The 18,463-nt window shown below is 44.2% G+C and overlaps 2 protein-coding genes across 10 annotated transcripts in view; one reads left to right on the top strand and one right to left on the bottom strand.

The window, feature by feature from the left end:
* OVOL2 (ovo like zinc finger 2) overlaps positions 1–5,840 on the top strand; it is a 10,306-nt gene extending 4,466 nt beyond the window's left edge. The window contains exons 2-5 of the mRNA XM_085315948.1: positions 73–140; positions 378–559; positions 2,540–2,729; positions 5,474–5,840. Of these exons, the coding sequence (XP_085172074.1) occupies positions 73–140; positions 378–559; positions 2,540–2,729; positions 5,474–5,784 (751 nt within the window). The 3' untranslated portion in view covers positions 5,785–5,840. The remainder of the gene's footprint in view (positions 1–72; positions 141–377; positions 560–2,539; positions 2,730–5,473) is intronic.
* Positions 5,841–10,057: 4,217 nt separating this feature from the next.
* MGME1 (mitochondrial genome maintenance exonuclease 1) lies at positions 10,058–18,427 on the bottom strand. 9 transcript variants are annotated; one of them, XM_085315958.1, is made up of 6 exons: positions 18,348–18,427; positions 17,352–17,540; positions 13,761–14,365; positions 12,356–12,578; positions 11,759–11,891; positions 10,058–10,535 (listed from the first exon to the last, which is right to left on the bottom strand). In XM_085315958.1, the coding sequence occupies exons 3-6, from the start codon at positions 14,299–14,301 to the stop codon at positions 10,401–10,403; spliced, it is 1,032 nt and encodes a 343-aa protein (XP_085172084.1). In that variant the 5' UTR covers positions 14,302–14,365; positions 17,352–17,540; positions 18,348–18,427; the 3' UTR covers positions 10,058–10,400. The 9 variants fall into 9 exon arrangements, with proteins under 9 accessions (XP_085172084.1, XP_085172086.1, XP_085172085.1 ...); XM_085315960.1 differs by having other exon boundaries at positions 17,352–17,519; XM_085315959.1 differs by having other exon boundaries at positions 18,377–18,417.
* Positions 18,428–18,463: the final 36 nt, after the last annotated feature.

Raw genomic sequence — 18,463 nt, 5'->3', positions numbered from 1 at the left:
CGGCACGGCGCGGCACGGCGCGGCGCGGGAGCCCTTCGCATTTAGCTCCCCCCTCCCCTTCCCCCTGCTCAGGGCTCCGCAGCGTCCCCCCGCCCGCAGGGAGCCCCGGCAAGGTGGGAAAGCTCGTTTGCATGAGAAAGGTCGGGGGAGGAAGATGAGGATGAAGAAAGCGCTTGGGGCGGCGGAGGGGAGGGGAGGGAAAGGGGGGTCCCCGCTGCCTCCCCCCCCCCGCCGCCGCCCGCGGTATAACGGGGAGGCGGCGCCGCTGCAGTGTTTGAACTCCGGGACCGCGTTTCCGAGCCCGCTCGCCCTTCCTCGCCGCTGACCCTCCTCCTCCTCCTCCTCCTCCTCCTCCTCGCGCTGCGCACCCGCCGCAGGCGGCCTGGGCTGCGCGCTCCTCGCCCTCGAAGACAGCTGCAGCCTGGGGAGCAGCGGCAGCAGCGGCCCCAGGGAAGCGGAGCCCGGCGGCCCCCAGCCCGCCGCCAGCCCGGCCACCGCCGCCGGCGGGATGCTGCTGGACCTGGCCGCTGAGCGCCCCGCCGGCAGGGCCAAGATCAAGGTGAGCGCCGCCGCGCAGGCCTCGCGCCTCTCGGGACGGGACACCGGTGGAGAGCGGTGTACGGTCACGGCTTGCTGCTGCGCTGGAAAGCCCGCTCTCCTTCTGCGCGCGCCGAAGCGGCCGGGCAGGCAGAGCGAGCCGCCGTGGTGCCCCATCAGCGCCCTYAGCCCAGGCCATCCCTGACCTGCTCGGCTCACGTCCCGCGGGAGAGCTGAGCCCGCCTAGGAAGGACCAGCAGCTGGGAGATGAGCCCCACGGCGTGGGGGTGCACTCGGGGTCTTCTTGAAAGGCCACCAAGCACTCACCCAGGCGGTCTGCAGCGTATTTCTCCCTCTGATCCCCTTACCTTCTTGACGTAGCACAGCAGCTAGGAGAAAGGTCCTTTTCCCTACCTGGAGAAGGCAGAGCGGTGGTTTCCCTCCAAAGGCCGCGAAGGCAAACAGATCACGGGCTCTTCGAGGTGGAGTCCCAGCTGCTGCCCGCCAGCCGCTTTCCAACTCGCTGCCCCTCTAAATTCATGTGTTGTYTTGCAGCTACTTTGGTTTTCTTTTTTTCCTTCTTCACAAACCGCTTTGGATAGGATTCCTTCATTAATCATAAAGGGATCAAGAAAAACACCCAACGCTTGCTGCTACCTGCAGGGAGAGCTCGCTTCATTGCTCCGCTAGAAATTTTTGTATCCGTTTTGGGTCTGACAACTCAAAGTCCCCATTTTACTGAGTTAGTGCCGGAGACGAGGCGCATCCAGGCAAAGGCGAGACCGCCTGGGGATTTAGGGTTATGTTTCACCAAACCTGTGGACACGCTGCTGGGATTTATCCATRCTTTTTCTCGCTGTTTTACTCAAGCCCACTTAGCATACTAGCTACTAGCACGGGTGGTGGTGAAGGATGGGAAGAAATCTGTTTTCTTAACCTTGTTGCTGTAAAGTTTTCTAGGAACGCCACAGAGAGCTGCCAAAAGCATCGCGAGTGCAAATGACACGCACGCGTGCTGCTCTCCGTTCCCTTTCGTCCGGCTCCCGCAGCTAGCGGTAGTGAGCAYGGCAGCTTGGCCATTAATTAAAATAATAGCCATCTGTCTGCATCTTCCAAACATAAGGGCCTTGCGCGTGAGAAATACCCTTCCCGGGAGCTGAACCATCAGTGTCTCTCTTAGTGACGTTCAGTACTGGTGTCGGCACAGTGGTTTTGGTACTGGGGTGGAAAACGAAGAGCTGAACCCGTAACGACGTGCTGTGGCGAATTAACAAGCGAGGGGGATGAAGTAACTGGGGCCATCGTCCCAGTCCCTGCAATGCAGCGTCGCTTTGGTTTAGCTAACCAAGTTCACCTTTGCGGTCAAAACCACGTTAAATCCCTTTTTCTTTTGGTGGGGGAGGGGTGTGAAAACTCACACGGGTGCCTACCTACTGCCACCAGCTGAGCCGTAGGCATTTCTCTGGGTGCCTATGTACCCAGTGCAGAGGAGCGAGGCATCCCAAGAAGGTCACACAGCAGATGCGGTGGACCTTCCTCCCAGTTTCTGTCACGGCTTGAACTGCCGGGTGTCACCAGGAGCAACGGCAGCGTGGGAACGTGGTGGCGCGGTGGGATGGGGTGGGCTGGTTTTACCCTTCCAGCAAGGGTGGCATGCTCGGTGGACACAGCTTGCAAGAGGGAGGAGAGGTAGGGGATGGATGGCCGCTGCTTCGGTGCGACTCCTCGCGTGTGCACGATTGCGTGTGGTGCTCCTTGGGCATCGCAGCCCTTTYGCTCCCTGAGTAGACCTGGATTGGGCTGAAGTCTGTCCTGGAAGCCTTATTGCAAGGCGGGGGGGAGGGAGGGGGATGAAGAATTCACCTGGGAAGAGTCTTCTCAATATTTTCACTTCTCATTTTGCATTTATCCCAAGATTTTTTTTTATTTTTTTTGAGAGGGGATGCTTCAGGTATTTTGGCCGTGTTGACGCCTCCTCACCCAGTGCTGTTGATTTTCCTAGTTCACCACGGGCACCTGCAGCGACGCCGCGACGCACAGCTGTGAGCTGTGCGGCAAAGGCTTTCGTCTGCAGCGCATGCTCAACCGGCACATCAAGTGTCACAGCCAGGTGAAGAGACACTTGTGCACCTTCTGCGGAAAAGGCTTCAACGACACCTTTGATCTGAAGAGGCATGTCCGGACCCATACGGGTGAGAATGCTTTACCAAAGCATTTTGCGGACGACCCTGGGCTATTCGGAGGGGTGGGAGAAAGGTTCAGGTGCAACCAAGACTTGGGGGGGGCAAGGGTAGCCCAACACAGTGATATCACAACCTGGATTGCTGATGGAGCTATCTCCGGTGTCCTCAGGATAATCCCCCATGGGTGTTCGAGGGCTGAGCATGTACGCAGTCAACGAAAATGCTTTGCCCTCTAGAGGAAATGAAGAGCAAAGATTTTTCTTTCCTTTCTTTCTTTTTTCATTTTTTTTTCTGTTAAACCTTCACTGCGGGCCATTCAGTGCAACGGGGTCAGGGTTGGATTTTGGCACCCTCTGAAGAAACCCAAATGTGGTTTCTGCTGYGCCTCAAACTTCTTTAGGGAGAACTAGACAGCCCGTTTGACTTTTCTTTGCCCCGCATGCTGAACCCCCCGGAGCGAGCGAGAGGCATCGCTGGGGTGGTGGTCTGGGCCCACGTGCAGAAATTGCAAGAAACCAAGAAATGCAAGAAACAGAACAAGGAGCTTGTACAACTCCGTTTTAGCTTTCCTGCACTTGTTTTGAAAAATCAGATGTTAAGGGCTCTCTTCATTCCAGATGGGCTCCCGTCATGATAAACCACTCCTGTGGTCGGAGGAAGGGTTCGTGAGGCTTCAGATGAGCTTGTATAAACCTGCGGACAGAGTCGAAGTGGACATCCAGGGCCAATGTCCTCTTCTGGCTCAAACAGTGCGATCGGAGGTCACCAGCCCCAGCTGCTCCCCATCTCTTCCCTGCTCCCATCCACCTCAAAGCCAGTTCACTSGTTATAGAAGTGCTTGTACCAACCGAGCAGGGAGAAGACTGCCTTTTTGCCTTTTTTTGGTGTTTTCTATTTGTTTTCTATTTGAAATGCTGGCTTAAAGTCTTATCATCAACTCCATCCTCCCCAACCAAGACACTCCTTGGTAAGGCRGCTGCCCACACCTGGGAGGCTTTTCATTTGCCCTGTGAAGCACCCAGAAGACGTTCTCCATCGCATGTGCTGGCTGTTCTCTGACCTCCCAGATTTCCAGTTTCCTATAAAACCCGCGGAATAACCGGGATTGCTCTGCGGTATCCCTTCTGCCTGCTTATGAGATTAACCTGGTTCCCAGATAGAGCTTCAGCAACTCTGTTGGCAGAGGCGAGTTACTTCTTAGCAACGGATCTCCTGTAAACCTTGATGCCTCTTTTGATGTGAAAGCAGCGGCCAGAGCCAGCGCTTGGGTCTGTTTTGCTCTGTTGGTGAAGGGCCACAGTAGCTTTCACGTGGGAAGGAAATCTGGATTGGATCAGGGCACTGCCTCGGAGGGTCGTCTTGACTGTGCTTCTGAAAGAAGTGTTTTTTTTCCAACCTGGCCTATATTTCTTTGAGATTCATAAACTGAACTCCAAGGTGTTCTGTGAGCGGAAGGTAAAAATAGATCTGCTGTGGCTGGTAGATCGGAATGCACCATGCAGGACTACAACTGGTTTGGGAAGGCCAAAGGAGAAGGAGCTTTGTGCTGGACAGAGGTGGAAGCCAATGTCTTGGAGATGTCACCCATAGGGTTAAATTGCCCCTAAATTTCTCAAAAGAAAAATAACTCCACGATTCCTCTTCTGTAGCCTAAGACCAGGTGAATGCTGAAGGCGCTGCATTTTCCTGAGCGAAGCCTCTACTTTTCTTTCTCTGTTTTACCTTTCATGTTGGATGCCTTCCCTCAGGGTCGTGCCTGATTTCTCTGCTCCACTTTGCTCTTGCTGCCCATGCAGATCGTCCGCTGCTTTTCCAGGTCAGGGTGATTCAGGCTGCTGCGGGTTGTCCAGGTACCATCTTCCCTGGTGGAGAGACATATGGGACGTAGCCTTCCCGGCACGATGGGTATAACCCTCTCCCRTGCTGGCACCTCTTCCTATTGCAACCTCTAATCAGTCTGGATTTCTGGTGAAAAAGATCAGCCGTCGAGCGGCAAACTTGATGAAATTCAACTTCAAAGTTATGGAGCATCTATACGAGCATGTGTACTTCTCCCTCCCCCCCCCTTTTTTTTTGCCTGGCTGTTACTCTCCGTAGCTTTGCTCTTGCACACGTTTTAACTCTCATTGCAAAAAACAGGGTTTTAAGTACCACATTGCGTCTGTATTAAAGCTGCTCTGTGCTCGAGAAACGCGTCAAATCCGAAGTAATCAGTACAAACGCAATGATCGGAATGTATTGCCCGAAAACACCAGCACGCCTTTGAATTAGTGTGACCGGTACATGTTCACATCCGGCAGCYGTTTGCTGCGGCGTTATCAAGCTTTTCTCATGGCAAGCAAAAGATTGAGAATTTACTGCGGGACAAGATCTCAGTCGCTAAAATGAAAGGTGAGCCGGAACCGGCAGTTTTACCCCATCACAGGACTCCAGGAGGGCTTTAAAGCAGTGCGTTTTGCAGGAGCTGCTAGTGGTTCCTTCTTCAGGACTGAAGCTCTGATGGGCGTCTGTAATATTCCGCATTTCCTTAAGCCTCTTTGCAGCATTTCTAGGTTCCTAAATACATGAACCTGTTCCTGAAACTCTTAGTTTAAAAGTTACTTTATTTAGACAGATGGTTCCTTGGGGTGTACCTACCTGCTGCTGTGCATTTGCTCATACCTAATATGACCGAGCCTTGATCTCTGTTGATTCCCTAGCGGGCTATAATGAATTTAATTCCAAATGATGATCGTTGTCTTTTAATCTTATAGGAATTCGTCCTTACAAATGTGAGGTTTGCAACAAAGCGTTTACCCAGCGGTGCTCTCTGGAGTCCCATCTCAAGAAGATCCACGGCGTGCAGCAACAATATGCCTACAAACAGAGGCGAGATAAACTTTACGTGTGCGAAGATTGCGGCTACACGGGCCCTACACAAGAGGACCTGTACCTGCACGTTAGTAACRTTCACCCCGGAAGTGCTTTCCTGAAAAAAACCTCAAAAAAACTTGCGGCAGTTTTGCAAACCAAACTGAGCCCTGTCCTGCAGAGGAACTCCAAAGAAGATGACAAAGATGAGTAACGCGGTGGGTTATAGTGGTCTAAAGGAATGAAGTTTACACGTAGGACTATATGTATATATATATATGTATATATATATATATATATATATATATATGCATATTATTTTTTAAAAATTGAAAGAACTCCCTGAAATAGCAGGGATGCTTCTTGTTAATGGGACTCTTCTGATGTTGACAGAACCTCGACTTGAAAGAAATATTCCTGTGTATGATGCAAACATCAGACTTTTTCGATCAAAAAGATGGACAGGGTGGAAGAGGCTGTGGTCACCTAGTTAAAGGAGCATTTGCTGAACTGGCTTTGAGGCAACCAGTTTTCTGTTTCAGCTCTACTACCCGGCTGAGTGGCCCCAGACAAATAGCTTCACCTTTCCCCAATGCATCACCCCAAAGAGCTTTGGGTAGAAAGAGCCACGTAGAAGCAGCTGTTATCAYGTTGTCCTCAGTTGAAAAAAAAATAATAATTAAAATGGTCCTAAGGACAGCAGTACACAGTAGCACCAAATGAAGTTTAAATGCACAACGAATCTTAACTCAGTAAAGGCAATAAACTAATGATTTATGGAGCTGGGATCAAAGGTGAGCTGAAACAGATTTTATTTTTTTAAGGATGCAGAATTTTTCTCTCTTCCAAGTAGTGACATTAGTCCAGGGCAGAGTTTTGGTCATGTTTTAGGTACTTTAAACTGTGAACTTACTTTGTCATGTTTAGATTTAAATGTGACCTCAGCTCTGACTCTCCTGGACTTGTCATGCTTACTTTGGGGACTACTACCACATCCCTTTAATCTTCATCAATATCAAGCCAGAAAGCCAAAGAAAACACTTTAATGACTTGAAGATATGTATTATCTGTCGTGACGACATGCAATTTTATGTGTATTTTATAGTGCGTGTCTGCGTGTGTGTGCATGTGTCTGTGTGTGTGTATTTTGAGATTATTTTTTTTCTTAATGAACTATCAAGTGCCTGTTCCCAAACACGRCAAAGCAGCGCAAAGCAGTTAGGAGTGAGCCTTCAGCTGCCTCTGCCTCGCGGGATTGGTGCGAAACCGTGCGCGTGGATCTGACCTCTAATTTCCAGCCCCTCTCTGCTGGGGCAGCTTTCGGTGCGAATGATGCCGCAAGGCCAAGGGACAGGGACGACGATGAGGGAGTGGGACTTTGTCTCTGTGCTCCTAGGACTCCCCTGTATCCCTGCTCCAGCTCCCGTTGACCTGGGAGAACAAGATTTAGTGATTAAAGAAACAGAGAGAGGGGTGTCCCTAACTGCCATTGCCAAGACCTCCTGACACGCTTGAGGATGTTCTAGATGCTGCTGAGCTGCTGCAGCCCTGACTGGGCGCTTGGCTCTACAAGGACGGACAGGGTGGGGTGGTAACGTCCTCAGCAAGCACAAGTTATGCTGGTCCAAGCATTGTTGTTTAACTGTCTTTTTTAATCTTAACAGATACAGCTGGTAGGCAGGTTTCTAATTTACTTAAATACATAATAATGAATGGATTTACTTATAAATTCCCCCAAACACATGTTGTGCTCAAAATAAAGCTGTATGTTTGGGGAAGATGTGCCGAGTTCTGTATACGTTAAAACAAAACCTGAAAAGTAACTCAACCTGAAATGCAGAGTCGTGGCCACTACCTTCATCATCATTAGAATGATAGATTTTGGATGGCTTTGTAAGAATCAAAAAGCTTCTCAATTTGCCTCTGTTACACAGACCTCTGCTTGGGTTCTTGTGGGGAATTGCTTTTAGGGGGTTTTAAGCATTTCTAGTGATACTACTATTTTATTCAACAGACCTGTGGATGCTTGGGACCTTGAAAACATTGATAATAAAGTGATGCTACTGTGTAAAGACTAAACTTGTCATCCTGTGTAACAGGAGAGTTTGCAGAATACTTTAATAAATGAAAAGTCCATGTTGGGGTGGGGGGGAAGTGTCCGAGGTAAATTAGAAGACGTTTACTTTGTAAAATCAACTCTAGCTTATGCACTAGTCCTCAGGTCTTCTGAGATCGTGCTGTCATAACTGAACATTATAAATGGAAGTTTGCACATGCCAGGTGAAGCCTGCATGCTTGCAAATACATTGACAAATTTCTCTGGCTAAGGACAAGCATTAACTTTGGGTTCAGCCAATTGTAGTGGAGAGAATCCCCTAAAACCTGCTCAGTCAGGTCTCAGGTGTGACACTGGTGGTTGAGTTCAGCACCCAGCTGGGACGAGGACTCTGGAACAGAGTCCGGCTGAGCAAAGTGATTGGAGCGCACCCAACTGCGAAGGATTCACACTCTTAACACTTCCGGACTCTCAGCCCTTGAACTGCAGCAGTGGCACTGAAGCAGAAACCCTCCTCACCTAACTAGAGACACATCTGTGTAAAAWTTTTTTTTTTGCTGCCTGTAGCATATAATGATTTTGAGTCCACTGTCACTGCAAAAGCATGTCTCCACTGAAGGAACTACAGGCAGATCAAGATGGTCCAAACAGCTCACACGAGGAGGCAGCTAGATTTTCAGAAGTATCAGACAGAAGTACCTGATACCGTATCCAAAGGCTCTTTGGATGGTCTTAAGACTTAGAGGTTCACAGACTGGAATGGCTTGTGAGAGTCGTCTTCTCGGAGAGGCGGCTTTTGTTAAACCAATGAACAGAGGTGAAGCAAGCAGGTGCCTGCACAACCCAGGCTCCAGATTTGTCCTTGTTTACCAGGAGGGAGAACTAGGCTGAAATGCTACATGGCTGCAGGAACTCCTGCATCTGTAGGACACGCTGATGAACAAGGCAGTTCACCCAACTGTTGGCCAACTGTTTCATACTCTTACGGTTTATCCAGTCCCAATCAACACAGGGGAGATTGAGCACATTTTGTCATCTCCTGCTTCTGCCCAGGTCATCTCATCTCTTGCTTCTGCCTGCCTTCTTTATCTCTACAGAGTGACCTTTTGCAGAACACTGACAATGTTCAGTGATGTTGAACAAGGCACTTACTAAAATTCAGTGTAGTGGGGACCTACCTGCAAAACAGGTAGAACTGAGCGCTCACACAGCCCCATTCTGGTTAGTCATCTCTGAACCTAGTTGCTTAGTCTCTGTGTAAATCTTTTTAGTTGAAAGTCTTACCTAATTAAGCAAAGAGTAATCACACTGTCACCAGAGCAGAATTTAAGTAAGTACTGCTATAACTAACAGTTTTACTGCACAGATTTCTGCAGTTAGTGCCCTAGAAGAGCTGAAGATTAAACACTACAAAGGTCTAAGTCTCTTCAGCAGCAAGCCCGCCCATTGTTTTTTTTAAGACATCATTCTAATTGATCTTCTTGAAGCTATGGGTTAATTTTATTTTTACACATAATCCTTAGAGGTATTATGAATGTGTGCATGTATAATTCAGAGAAAACAAAGAAAAACAACCTTTCCTACAGATACATCACACAAAACAATACCACCTGACACCAAAGTGTATTCTGTGTCTACAGACTTATTTTATGAAATAAGTTTCAAAAGCAACTCTTCTGTTTTAGGAGGTTCATAAGCTTACTACTCTGAAAAAATTATCGGCAGCTCTTCGCTCCTAAGAAGGGCCAGCTTCAAAATCACAAACCTGCTACTTTAAAGAAACTTCCTGGCATGGGCAAATGCTATAACCTGACACTGAAGGTAGTTCCACTTGGGTAGGCTTCTTGTCTACACAGACCACAGCAAAGCTGGGAGCACTCAAGACAGTCACAGAATTGGCCTGCCCAGAGCCTATTGCAAACTCACAGCCTAAGGTACAAAGGCCCTTTTACACTCGCATTTCTTCTGTGTGGGTTATTGCAGGCTGTTAAGAGCAGCAGCCTGCAGGAGGAGCCACTGCAAGCATGGAAATCTCTTACCTTTCACAACAGAAGCAAAATTTCTAAGTGTATCAGCTACAATTCTGTTCCTTTCCCGCTGAGCCACTTTTGTTAAACGGACAATCTGCCTTAGTATTTTCAGTAATTACTTATGAGAGCTTTGGTTATAATTCTTAGCATAGTTTTTCCAGTTGTTGYTACAAGAAAACCACAAATAGTAAAAATCTGTTAATGGGTACCTCTGAGGTTAGCAAGACTAGCTTAATAGCCAACCAGTCAACCAGCAAATCCAGTCTACTATGTTCATTTATTGTTTGCATTTCTCTCAGCTCAGACACCACAAATGTCCCTTTGCTTTAGTTCCCCATCAATTTCACTTCCAGAGTCTCAGTTCTGCAATAGCTTTTTTCTCAGAAATGACAAGAGTAGGATGATTTTTACTAAACAGTTTTATTTAAATCTATCTTTCAGATTATAGAAACTTTCCTATTGATGGTATAAACTGCATTTGTGGAAAAATAGGGATCAATTAAGTCTGCATTGTCCTGCTAGATCCAACTAAGTCACCTACAAAATAAGCAAATAAATATTCTGTTTCTTTTTCTTTTTTCTTTTTTTTTTAAGGAGAAAAGAACTGACAAAGAAATTAGCCCAGGTTGTTCAAAAAAAGAAAGAAAAAAAATATATATATATTAAAAAAATATAAGATAAGATTAGAACAAAGCGCTTCAGGTCTGTACTCAGACCGCTCGCCTCTGTATAGCTTAGTTTGGATCAGCTTCTTTCCATGTACTCCTCAAGGCGAAGAAGCCATTTATTCCAGTACTGAGAGCACAGATCTGGATCCATGAAATGTGGATGTGCAGGGGAGCCATTCTTATATGCAACCACAATGAGTCCACAACTAACCTACAGTGAAAAACAAGATGCTGTCAGAAATTCACCATTAATATGCAACTTTAGTTAATGCTTCTACAGACTAAACTTCAATGCAAAACTTCAGTTTAATATCTAGTATCTTAAACAAGAAATTGGGAAACAAAAAAGAGCAATAATTCACAATAAAATACTTAGAGTCTAATACTCAAATGCTGAGAGTCCAAAGGTCTCATCAACCTTCACGGAAATTGTAGGATTCAAACTCTGAATTGTAGGGTCTGTTTACATCTTCCAAGTGTAGGTAAAATTGCCACCAACTGAAGAGGTTTTGCTTGGGATGATACAATCAGATTGATATGATTCCAGCGTTATGTATGTTATGACATCTTTAATACTCAACAAACTGCCTTAATTCAACTCCCAAACAACCACCAAGGGAGAAGCAGTGAGGGAAGAAGGTCATGAGCAGAACCCTGCATATTCCASTGCATAAGGATCATGCCTGTTAAGTGTCCCCATGTTCTAATCTCTTTCTTATTCTAGAAAGTCCTTTGTAGAATCTATGAACTGCCCTTCTCCCTCCTGATTTAAAATTTCCCCCTTCCTGGATTTGCACTGAAATAACAGTCCCTTGAGTCCAGTAGGAGTCCTGCCTTTCGAGTCTTTTAAAACACTGTTCCACTGTTTAGTGATTAAGTAATTGATTGACAGCTCATCCTTTTCCCCTGAGGAAGCCCTGTACAGTTTCCTAACACTCTGAGGAAGTTAATCATTCAGTCCTTCCCTTGCTAGGRGGACAGAACAACACAAGAAGTGAGGAATGTATTCCTTTTCCCCTTCTGTATCTACATGCTTTTCTGCTTCATTTTCCCTCTTCCTCTTTCCTTCTCCTGATACAACTCAAAACATGTAGGACAAAGCAAAGGGGTTGCCACAGGCTGCGTCCTCACTGTAAATTCATCAGACTTCCCAAGACACTGAGCACCTACAGTTCCCAGGAATTTTCTTAAAACCAATGGCAATATACTACTGACAAGCAAAGGCAACAGGATTAGCAAAGTAGTGGAGTTATTTTAGAATGCAGTTCTATGGCAGCTTAACCTGAACTAGGGCTGGGCTGCTTTGTACATGTGTACGAAGCCTACCAATAGTTGTGTGATGGATAGCACATGTCTGAAGTCAGTAAGTGGGGAGAAATGAAAATAACAGAGGTGCTGCTGCTGCTTGTTTTGGCAGGTAACAGGCCTGCTTACCTGGAAGTCATAGTTAACATCATGATTTATGGCTCCAATATATGCTGCAACCTGTAACGGGTTGTCAAAAGTGTTCTGCAGAGATGGCTTTAAYTTCTCTGAAGTCTTCCAGTCAATCACACATAACTGGCCTCTGTGTAACACAACAAGAGAGGACAATGTTTTAGCTTAAGTTTAGTCACGGTAAGAAATCAGATATGGCACCAAAGAAAGGCATTTTACACTCACCCTGCTTTATCCCAATGCCATTTTGTTCATTATCATACCCAGTCTAATCTCTTCTGCACTGGTAGTTTAGATCTCAGAAACCAAGACTTACTAATACTAGTTGAAGTTCTTAGCAACTGCAGAGCCTCACTTAGCCCCTTCCCTGCTCATGCCCTGCTCCAGCAGGGAATCCTCCACAAGGAAGAGCAGCACTTCTGATACCAGGTTCACCTCTGAGCTCATCCATTTCGCCTCTCTTGGTGATCTTCACAGCCTTCCCCCCAGAGCTCACCAACACACCTGCTTCAGCTTGGAACACAGCCTCCCATAAACCATAGAGTGGCAAACAATGTTGACTTTTGGGGGTTTCTAAGAGAATCAGCATCTCACCGATACTTAGCCACACAGTCTACCAGGCCCAGATATTGAAGAGTCTCATGCTGAACTGCACTTTCCAGAGCTTTTACTTCACTGATATCTTTCAAGACATGTTGTACACTTGATAAATAGCCAGAAAGCGCAGTGTCTTCTCCTTGCCCCTTAGCTGGCATCTCTTCAGACAAAAATATAGATTCCAAAGTTGCATGAAAGAGCTTTCCTTGGAGGAAAAGATCTAAGAGAGATGACAAGAAAACCCACATTTCAGACAGTATGAATAATACCTGATGGACATGTGTACTAAATGTAACAGAGCACAGCTCTTAAAACAACCCTACTTTTTGTATTGAAAACTTCAGAATGGAAGGAGGAGAGAGGAACAAGATAGAAAAACGTGCCAACAGTGAAACTGGTATCTCTTACATTATTTTTTTTTAATCTTGTAATTATACAGGAACAAAATATGCTCTTTCATTTCCTGTTTATTCAAAGGCATTTGCCAATCTCTGTGAATTAAAATCATTATTTCAGGCTGCTTATGAGCTGTTTGCTGCATATGCTAGTCCTACTGCATTGGTTCATCTGAACTGAACAAACGTCTTCCCTCACTTGATGGACATAATTCTTAGGAGTAAGGGTTTAATGGAGAAATGATTCAGAGACAGCTAATTTTAAATAGCTATGTAAGGTTTTTTTTTTATGTCAGTCTYTCCTATGAAGCTTACTCACTAGAGTGCTTAGAAACTCAAAAAGAGCATAAACAAAGCACATACAGTTTTCAAAACCATAATTGTTTATGTAAGGAGTGCTGAGGTATTTATCAATCTTGCTAAAAAAAGCAACTCACTGTTCCCCAAAGACAACCACTTAGCACCATAGCGTCTTCACTCTGACAGCCTGGGGAAGTCAGCTTTGTAGATTTTATAAAATAAAAACATCTAAATGCACAGAATTTTATAGAAAACATTTACATACTTTAGTATAAACACAGTTACTTAAGTGCTTCAGCATATAAAGCATGGCATACAGTTTTCTAAACACACAGGAGGATGTAATTTCAGAATATAAAATTGCATCTGCAAACAGGTTCAATCAAATCAGCTGGAAATATCTATTTGCTACTGATTCTAGTAAACAGAGAAGTAATAAGACACACAGCTAGGACATGACAAAGAATGTCTACAGTCTAATTCTAATTTCCCCACTTAATTCTAAATTAATTTTGGGGTCCTAGAACAATGAGTAGATTCAATAATAACAGGTGCCCTTCTAATGTGCTCTTGCACCTTGAAATGGAAACAGCTGAATGGAAAATGCTTTGACTTCTAGAGCCAGATCCACCAGCTATGCTAGTATATCCCAGACAACTATCCAGACTAGTGATTGTACTTTGTAATTACACTGTGGTTAGACTTACTTTTAGTGTACTCTTCAAAACCATCTTTCCCAAGTTTCAGTATCATTTGCTGTTTCCATCTTTCCAGGTAAAAGGCTTGCTGTGGAGGAATAGTCTGTTGAAGAATACTAGTAACACTGGGTATTTTGCTTTTTTGTAAGCTGATTTTCAGGGGAAGGTTTGAGCCACTGTCTAGAAGTGGGGCTCTCTTGTTGGAGTTTATGAGAGGTACCCAGTTCTTTGGAGTTTTTGTTTCAACAGTTTTAACTCGAGATCTATGTTTATCTGCTGGCCCATATAATAAATTGTCTTCTTCAAACAATGTCTCTGGTGTTTGGGCACTGGTTTTGTAAGATGTCACAGAGCAAACCAAATTTCTGTATTTTTCTTGATCAACTTGTTCGTAACCATTCACTTTTTTCTTCTTACTATAATGGCAAGTGGAAGTAGCCAGGCACATATATGGGACTTGCTTTTGGCAAAAATGTACTTGAAAAAGCATTTGCAGTCCGCCACATTTCCTGGACAGTAGCTGTAGGAATTTCATTCTGAAAAGAAGCATTTGTGAGTATTTATAGTTTTCTTTCTTCTGTTAGGAACATTCGGTAGGTTACCATAACTTCCTCCTGTGGAAAAGAAACTTGTGATTTCCAGAGTCTTAAAACTCTATTATCAATCTATTATTGCCCTTTGCCAAATAAAGAACTGCTATGGTCATAAGTGCCTTCATACACCTTGTGCCACCAAAATTTCTTTAGATAAATAATACAGTTACAGAAAGAACCAATRAACAATGAAAAGCGGAAAGGATCCTGAAAAGAACTAGCGATAGCTGCCAAAAACTGAGACATTTTGCAAATTTAAAAATAAAACCAGTACAGTATACCAGATTTATTGTTCATAGCATAACTTTCAAAAACGTATTGTAATTGCATTTGTAAGCCTCAGAAAATGTTAAGAATATGGGTTAGAGATAAACATTTGAATAGTGGCATTTAAATGAACATCAAATACTTGCAGAATTGAGGCCCTATTCTCCTTTTGAAAATTATCTCACTATTGCAAAGTTCCATTCCATCTTCTGCATATAAAATATACCAACACAAAAAAGGCGACACATATTGCCAACTAACATCAGTTTTTTGTTCTTAAAAAACTTTAAAATTACATTTTGCTTTTCCCATGCTACTTACAGAGCAATTCATACACTGCCCAAACAACAGATGCCAAGGAAAAAAAAAAAGTGAAGGCACTGATACAAGGAGTTACTCTGGGAGGACAGATCCCGCACTCATGTAGAGCCTCAGTGACATCAGTAAGGCTCTGTGGAGGTTGAGGCATCTGACAAACAGAATGGTTTGCTAAAACGGACCTGTATCAGCTACCGTTGATTAGATCAAGCAATCCTGTAACAAAAGGGTGAGACCTTGGACTCTGGTTCCAGAAACACTGTTTCTTCATCTGTGAAGGTCAGAATCCTCCAGCTGTAGAAGTTTTGTCAGGAGTAGGCAGACACCCTGCATTTTTCTCTACTGGCTTTACATTTTCATGCTGACTTTGCATGGTTTAGGAGGAAAAATAACTCATCTACCAAAAAGCTACTATAAAATATAAAAGGTCGAAACAGATGGCATGTAATCTGATATAAAATTAACCTATCAAAAGCAAATAAATCCAAACCAGGAAAATGCAATTATATTGGAGCAGAACTTTGCATCACATAGCTGTGGTACTGGACTAGCATTTCTGATCCAGTACTAGGAGCTCTAAAGTCAGATTTGCTGTATTGTTGTATGATGGTCTCATTCATTAAAGATTTCTTGTAACTACAATTCGTATCAATCCAAATTGTTAGTGATTTTAAAACTACATCATGGTCCAAAARACAGAAACAGAGTAAATAATAAAAGTAGCCTGTTTAATCCTGCTACTGATTTTCTGCAAGTTACAGTTCTGTAAGTTACCTTAAAAGGAAAACCTTYCCACTTAAGATACTTTCAGTGTGTCACTTCCCCTTTCTAACCATAAGCAAATCTCAATCCACTTTTCTTTTCTAGTAGGACTGTGCTATTTGCAGTTGCACCTGTTTTCTAGTTTTCCAGTGTTCAATAGTGAGAATGGACATGATTCTTGCTCTGAGCATCCTGACATTCAGATTCCYGGTTTTGACAGGAATATTTTACTCCCTACCTACATACACATGGAGTGCAGTCAAGGGAATTACAAAAAGACAAACCAGTCCATTCCAACCATTTTATTACCATTATAGTATGCAAGTTTTGCCAAAAATAGAACAATCAGTTTTGGACAGCTTACACAACTGTAATAAACTGGGTTGTCTATGTTCTGTAAATTAAGTCCTGTCTGGCTTTACTTCATGGACGTTTGAGACAATTTTAGAAATTTAGGTGAAACAAACCTAGATTTATATTACTTCTAATTTTTTATCTGATGGCATGAAATTATTTCTGTAGTTTGCTAGAAATTTATAACAATTTCTGATAGCAAAAGGAGGTACTTTTTAATTCAGTATACAACTGTTTAAACTGTTTCAGTGCTCCGTAGGTTTCCAGCCAGTGAATTTTATATGCCCTAATTCCTATTGCCAATTGTTCTAATAAATATATTTTTAAGCAGCAGCTTGCATGGTGTTATTTGATTATCATAAAGCAGCTCAGTTCTGCAAAACTGCTATGCCAAGCTTTACAGCAATTCACTCTTACCAGAAGATGATCACATTTTTAAACAGATTTTCAGTCTTGGTATGGGGTTGGTTACCTGTCAGAACCTGACACTTACTGAAAAAGAAATGATGAATAGTTTTAGCACAGTTTTCAGTTTGCTGCAGGAGAAATGGTAAGGGCAGCAAAGGCATATGTAAAGATCAGATCTCCATACTATAAGCAAAATGTTTCATAGTATTTTTTTTAATAATAGAAAATAGGGCAGGAAAATTAATCTCTACTCTCTTGGGGTGTACCTCTAAACAGAGTTACTGAGGAAGTGGTTAAAACTAAAACAAGGAGGGAGAAAAACCCTCTTATTCCAATCTAATACTATCTGAGCTTGTAGTTTCTCAGGCTATTGTTTGATGACAATTAATATGCTTATTGAAGTATGTTAATGAGAACTAAGCCTGGGTTAATGACTGTGTATTTGTTGACTTAGCCAGAGCACAAAAGTTTATAGTGGAATTTTGTCTGTCAGCTGCAGGAGTGCTAATCCAGCATACAAAGCTTACTTGTAGTAAGCTGTCCCTCAGTATTTTTGGAGGGGCAAGCTATATCAGATCACGTGTCTACAAAAATGCACAGTATTATGAGCCCTGGAGCTGATTTACTATGTTACTGAAACACTGCCTCAGTAATATCTAACAGGAATTTTAAATCTACAGCCTGTTTTGTTCTGGAATAGTATCTGCAGAAATATTTGCACACACTACAAACAGAAGTGCAGGGAAAGGGAAAATTTGCCAGCTGCTGTGCTGTTCTACAGCTGGAAAAACACTCTAGGACTACTAAGAAATAAAGATCATTTGTATACAATAGAATGAAAAATTATATATGTTATTTAGTTAATTAGAGCGATATTTTTATACAAAGAGCTACTTACATTTACAAGAAAGATACGGGGGGGGTGTCTGGATCTACTGTCATATGTACAGAACAAATTCAATGGATGCTTCTCTCAGTGGATGTGTCGCCTTTCCTCTTCACAATGCTTCTATTCCAACACTGGTGAAATTGTTTCAAGTACTGCTGAATGAACCAGACCTGAGAACTGATCCCAAATAAAAATAACCTAAAAAAAAAAAGAAAAAAAAAAAGGAGGACTTCTCTTAACTTCCCCAAGCTAGTTGACTCTGCTGCTCCAACAACTATGGTGCTAACACAACTGAAAAGAGTTGTTCTGGGAGAGGAACGAGTGGCTCAAGTGAGAGAAATGAAAAGTATTACGTAAGTAAGCATTCACAGATGTAAAAATACTTCTCTAGCTATGGTTTCAGACAATAATCAATACAGCTTTTTTTGTCGTAGTCACCTACAAGTAGCAAACACAAGGAGTGTAATACGGAAGAATGCTACTTAACATAGTTACAGACCTGTTCCCCTGTATCCCTCTTTTGAGGGGAGCAAATCTGTTGATGAAGATATCATTTTAAGTTAACATCACAGGCTTTTCCTTTGGGAAAAAGAAGTATTACTACTTGACGTTGAGATGCAACAGCCAGCTACCTTCCTAGCTGTTTTTTTTATTTTCTGATTATAGTTTAATTTATAGTTTAATAATGACAGCGATGTCAGCAGAAGGATTTCAAACCTTTGCTGTTCCCTGCCCCAACCACTCTTCCTCGCAGTTCGTAAGCTAAACCACTGAATGGAGGCGCGTTGAAAACACATCTCCCCGTTTCGGAAAGCTTAAGAGCAACGAGTGAAATCGAGACTTATAAAAACGGAGCCAACTGCTGCCCTCCCTCATCTAACGCAGGCCTGGCCAGAGCAGCGCACCCCCCTTCGCCTCGCAGCACAGAGCTACCGACGCCCAAGCCCGCCGCGTCCTGCCTCCCCGCTGAGCTGATCCCTCGGGCCCCGGCCCCGGCCAGCGTACGAAAGGCGACCGTCTTCTCAGCGCCGTACCGGCCGCGCTTCCCGCCACCGCCGCGGCCACCAGGGCGCACGCGCACACCGGCCGCCTCCTAACGGCGCCCACCCCGCGGCACGCGC

Source organism: Rhea americana, unplaced genomic scaffold, assembly GCF_003343005.1.
Source record: "Rhea americana isolate MKP2758 unplaced genomic scaffold, rheAme1 scaffold_445, whole genome shotgun sequence".
NCBI classification, from domain to species: Eukaryota; Metazoa; Chordata; class Aves; order Rheiformes; family Rheidae; genus Rhea; species Rhea americana.
Note: the sequence above shows the minus strand (reverse complement) of the source record. Positions and strands in the feature narration are given on the sequence as shown.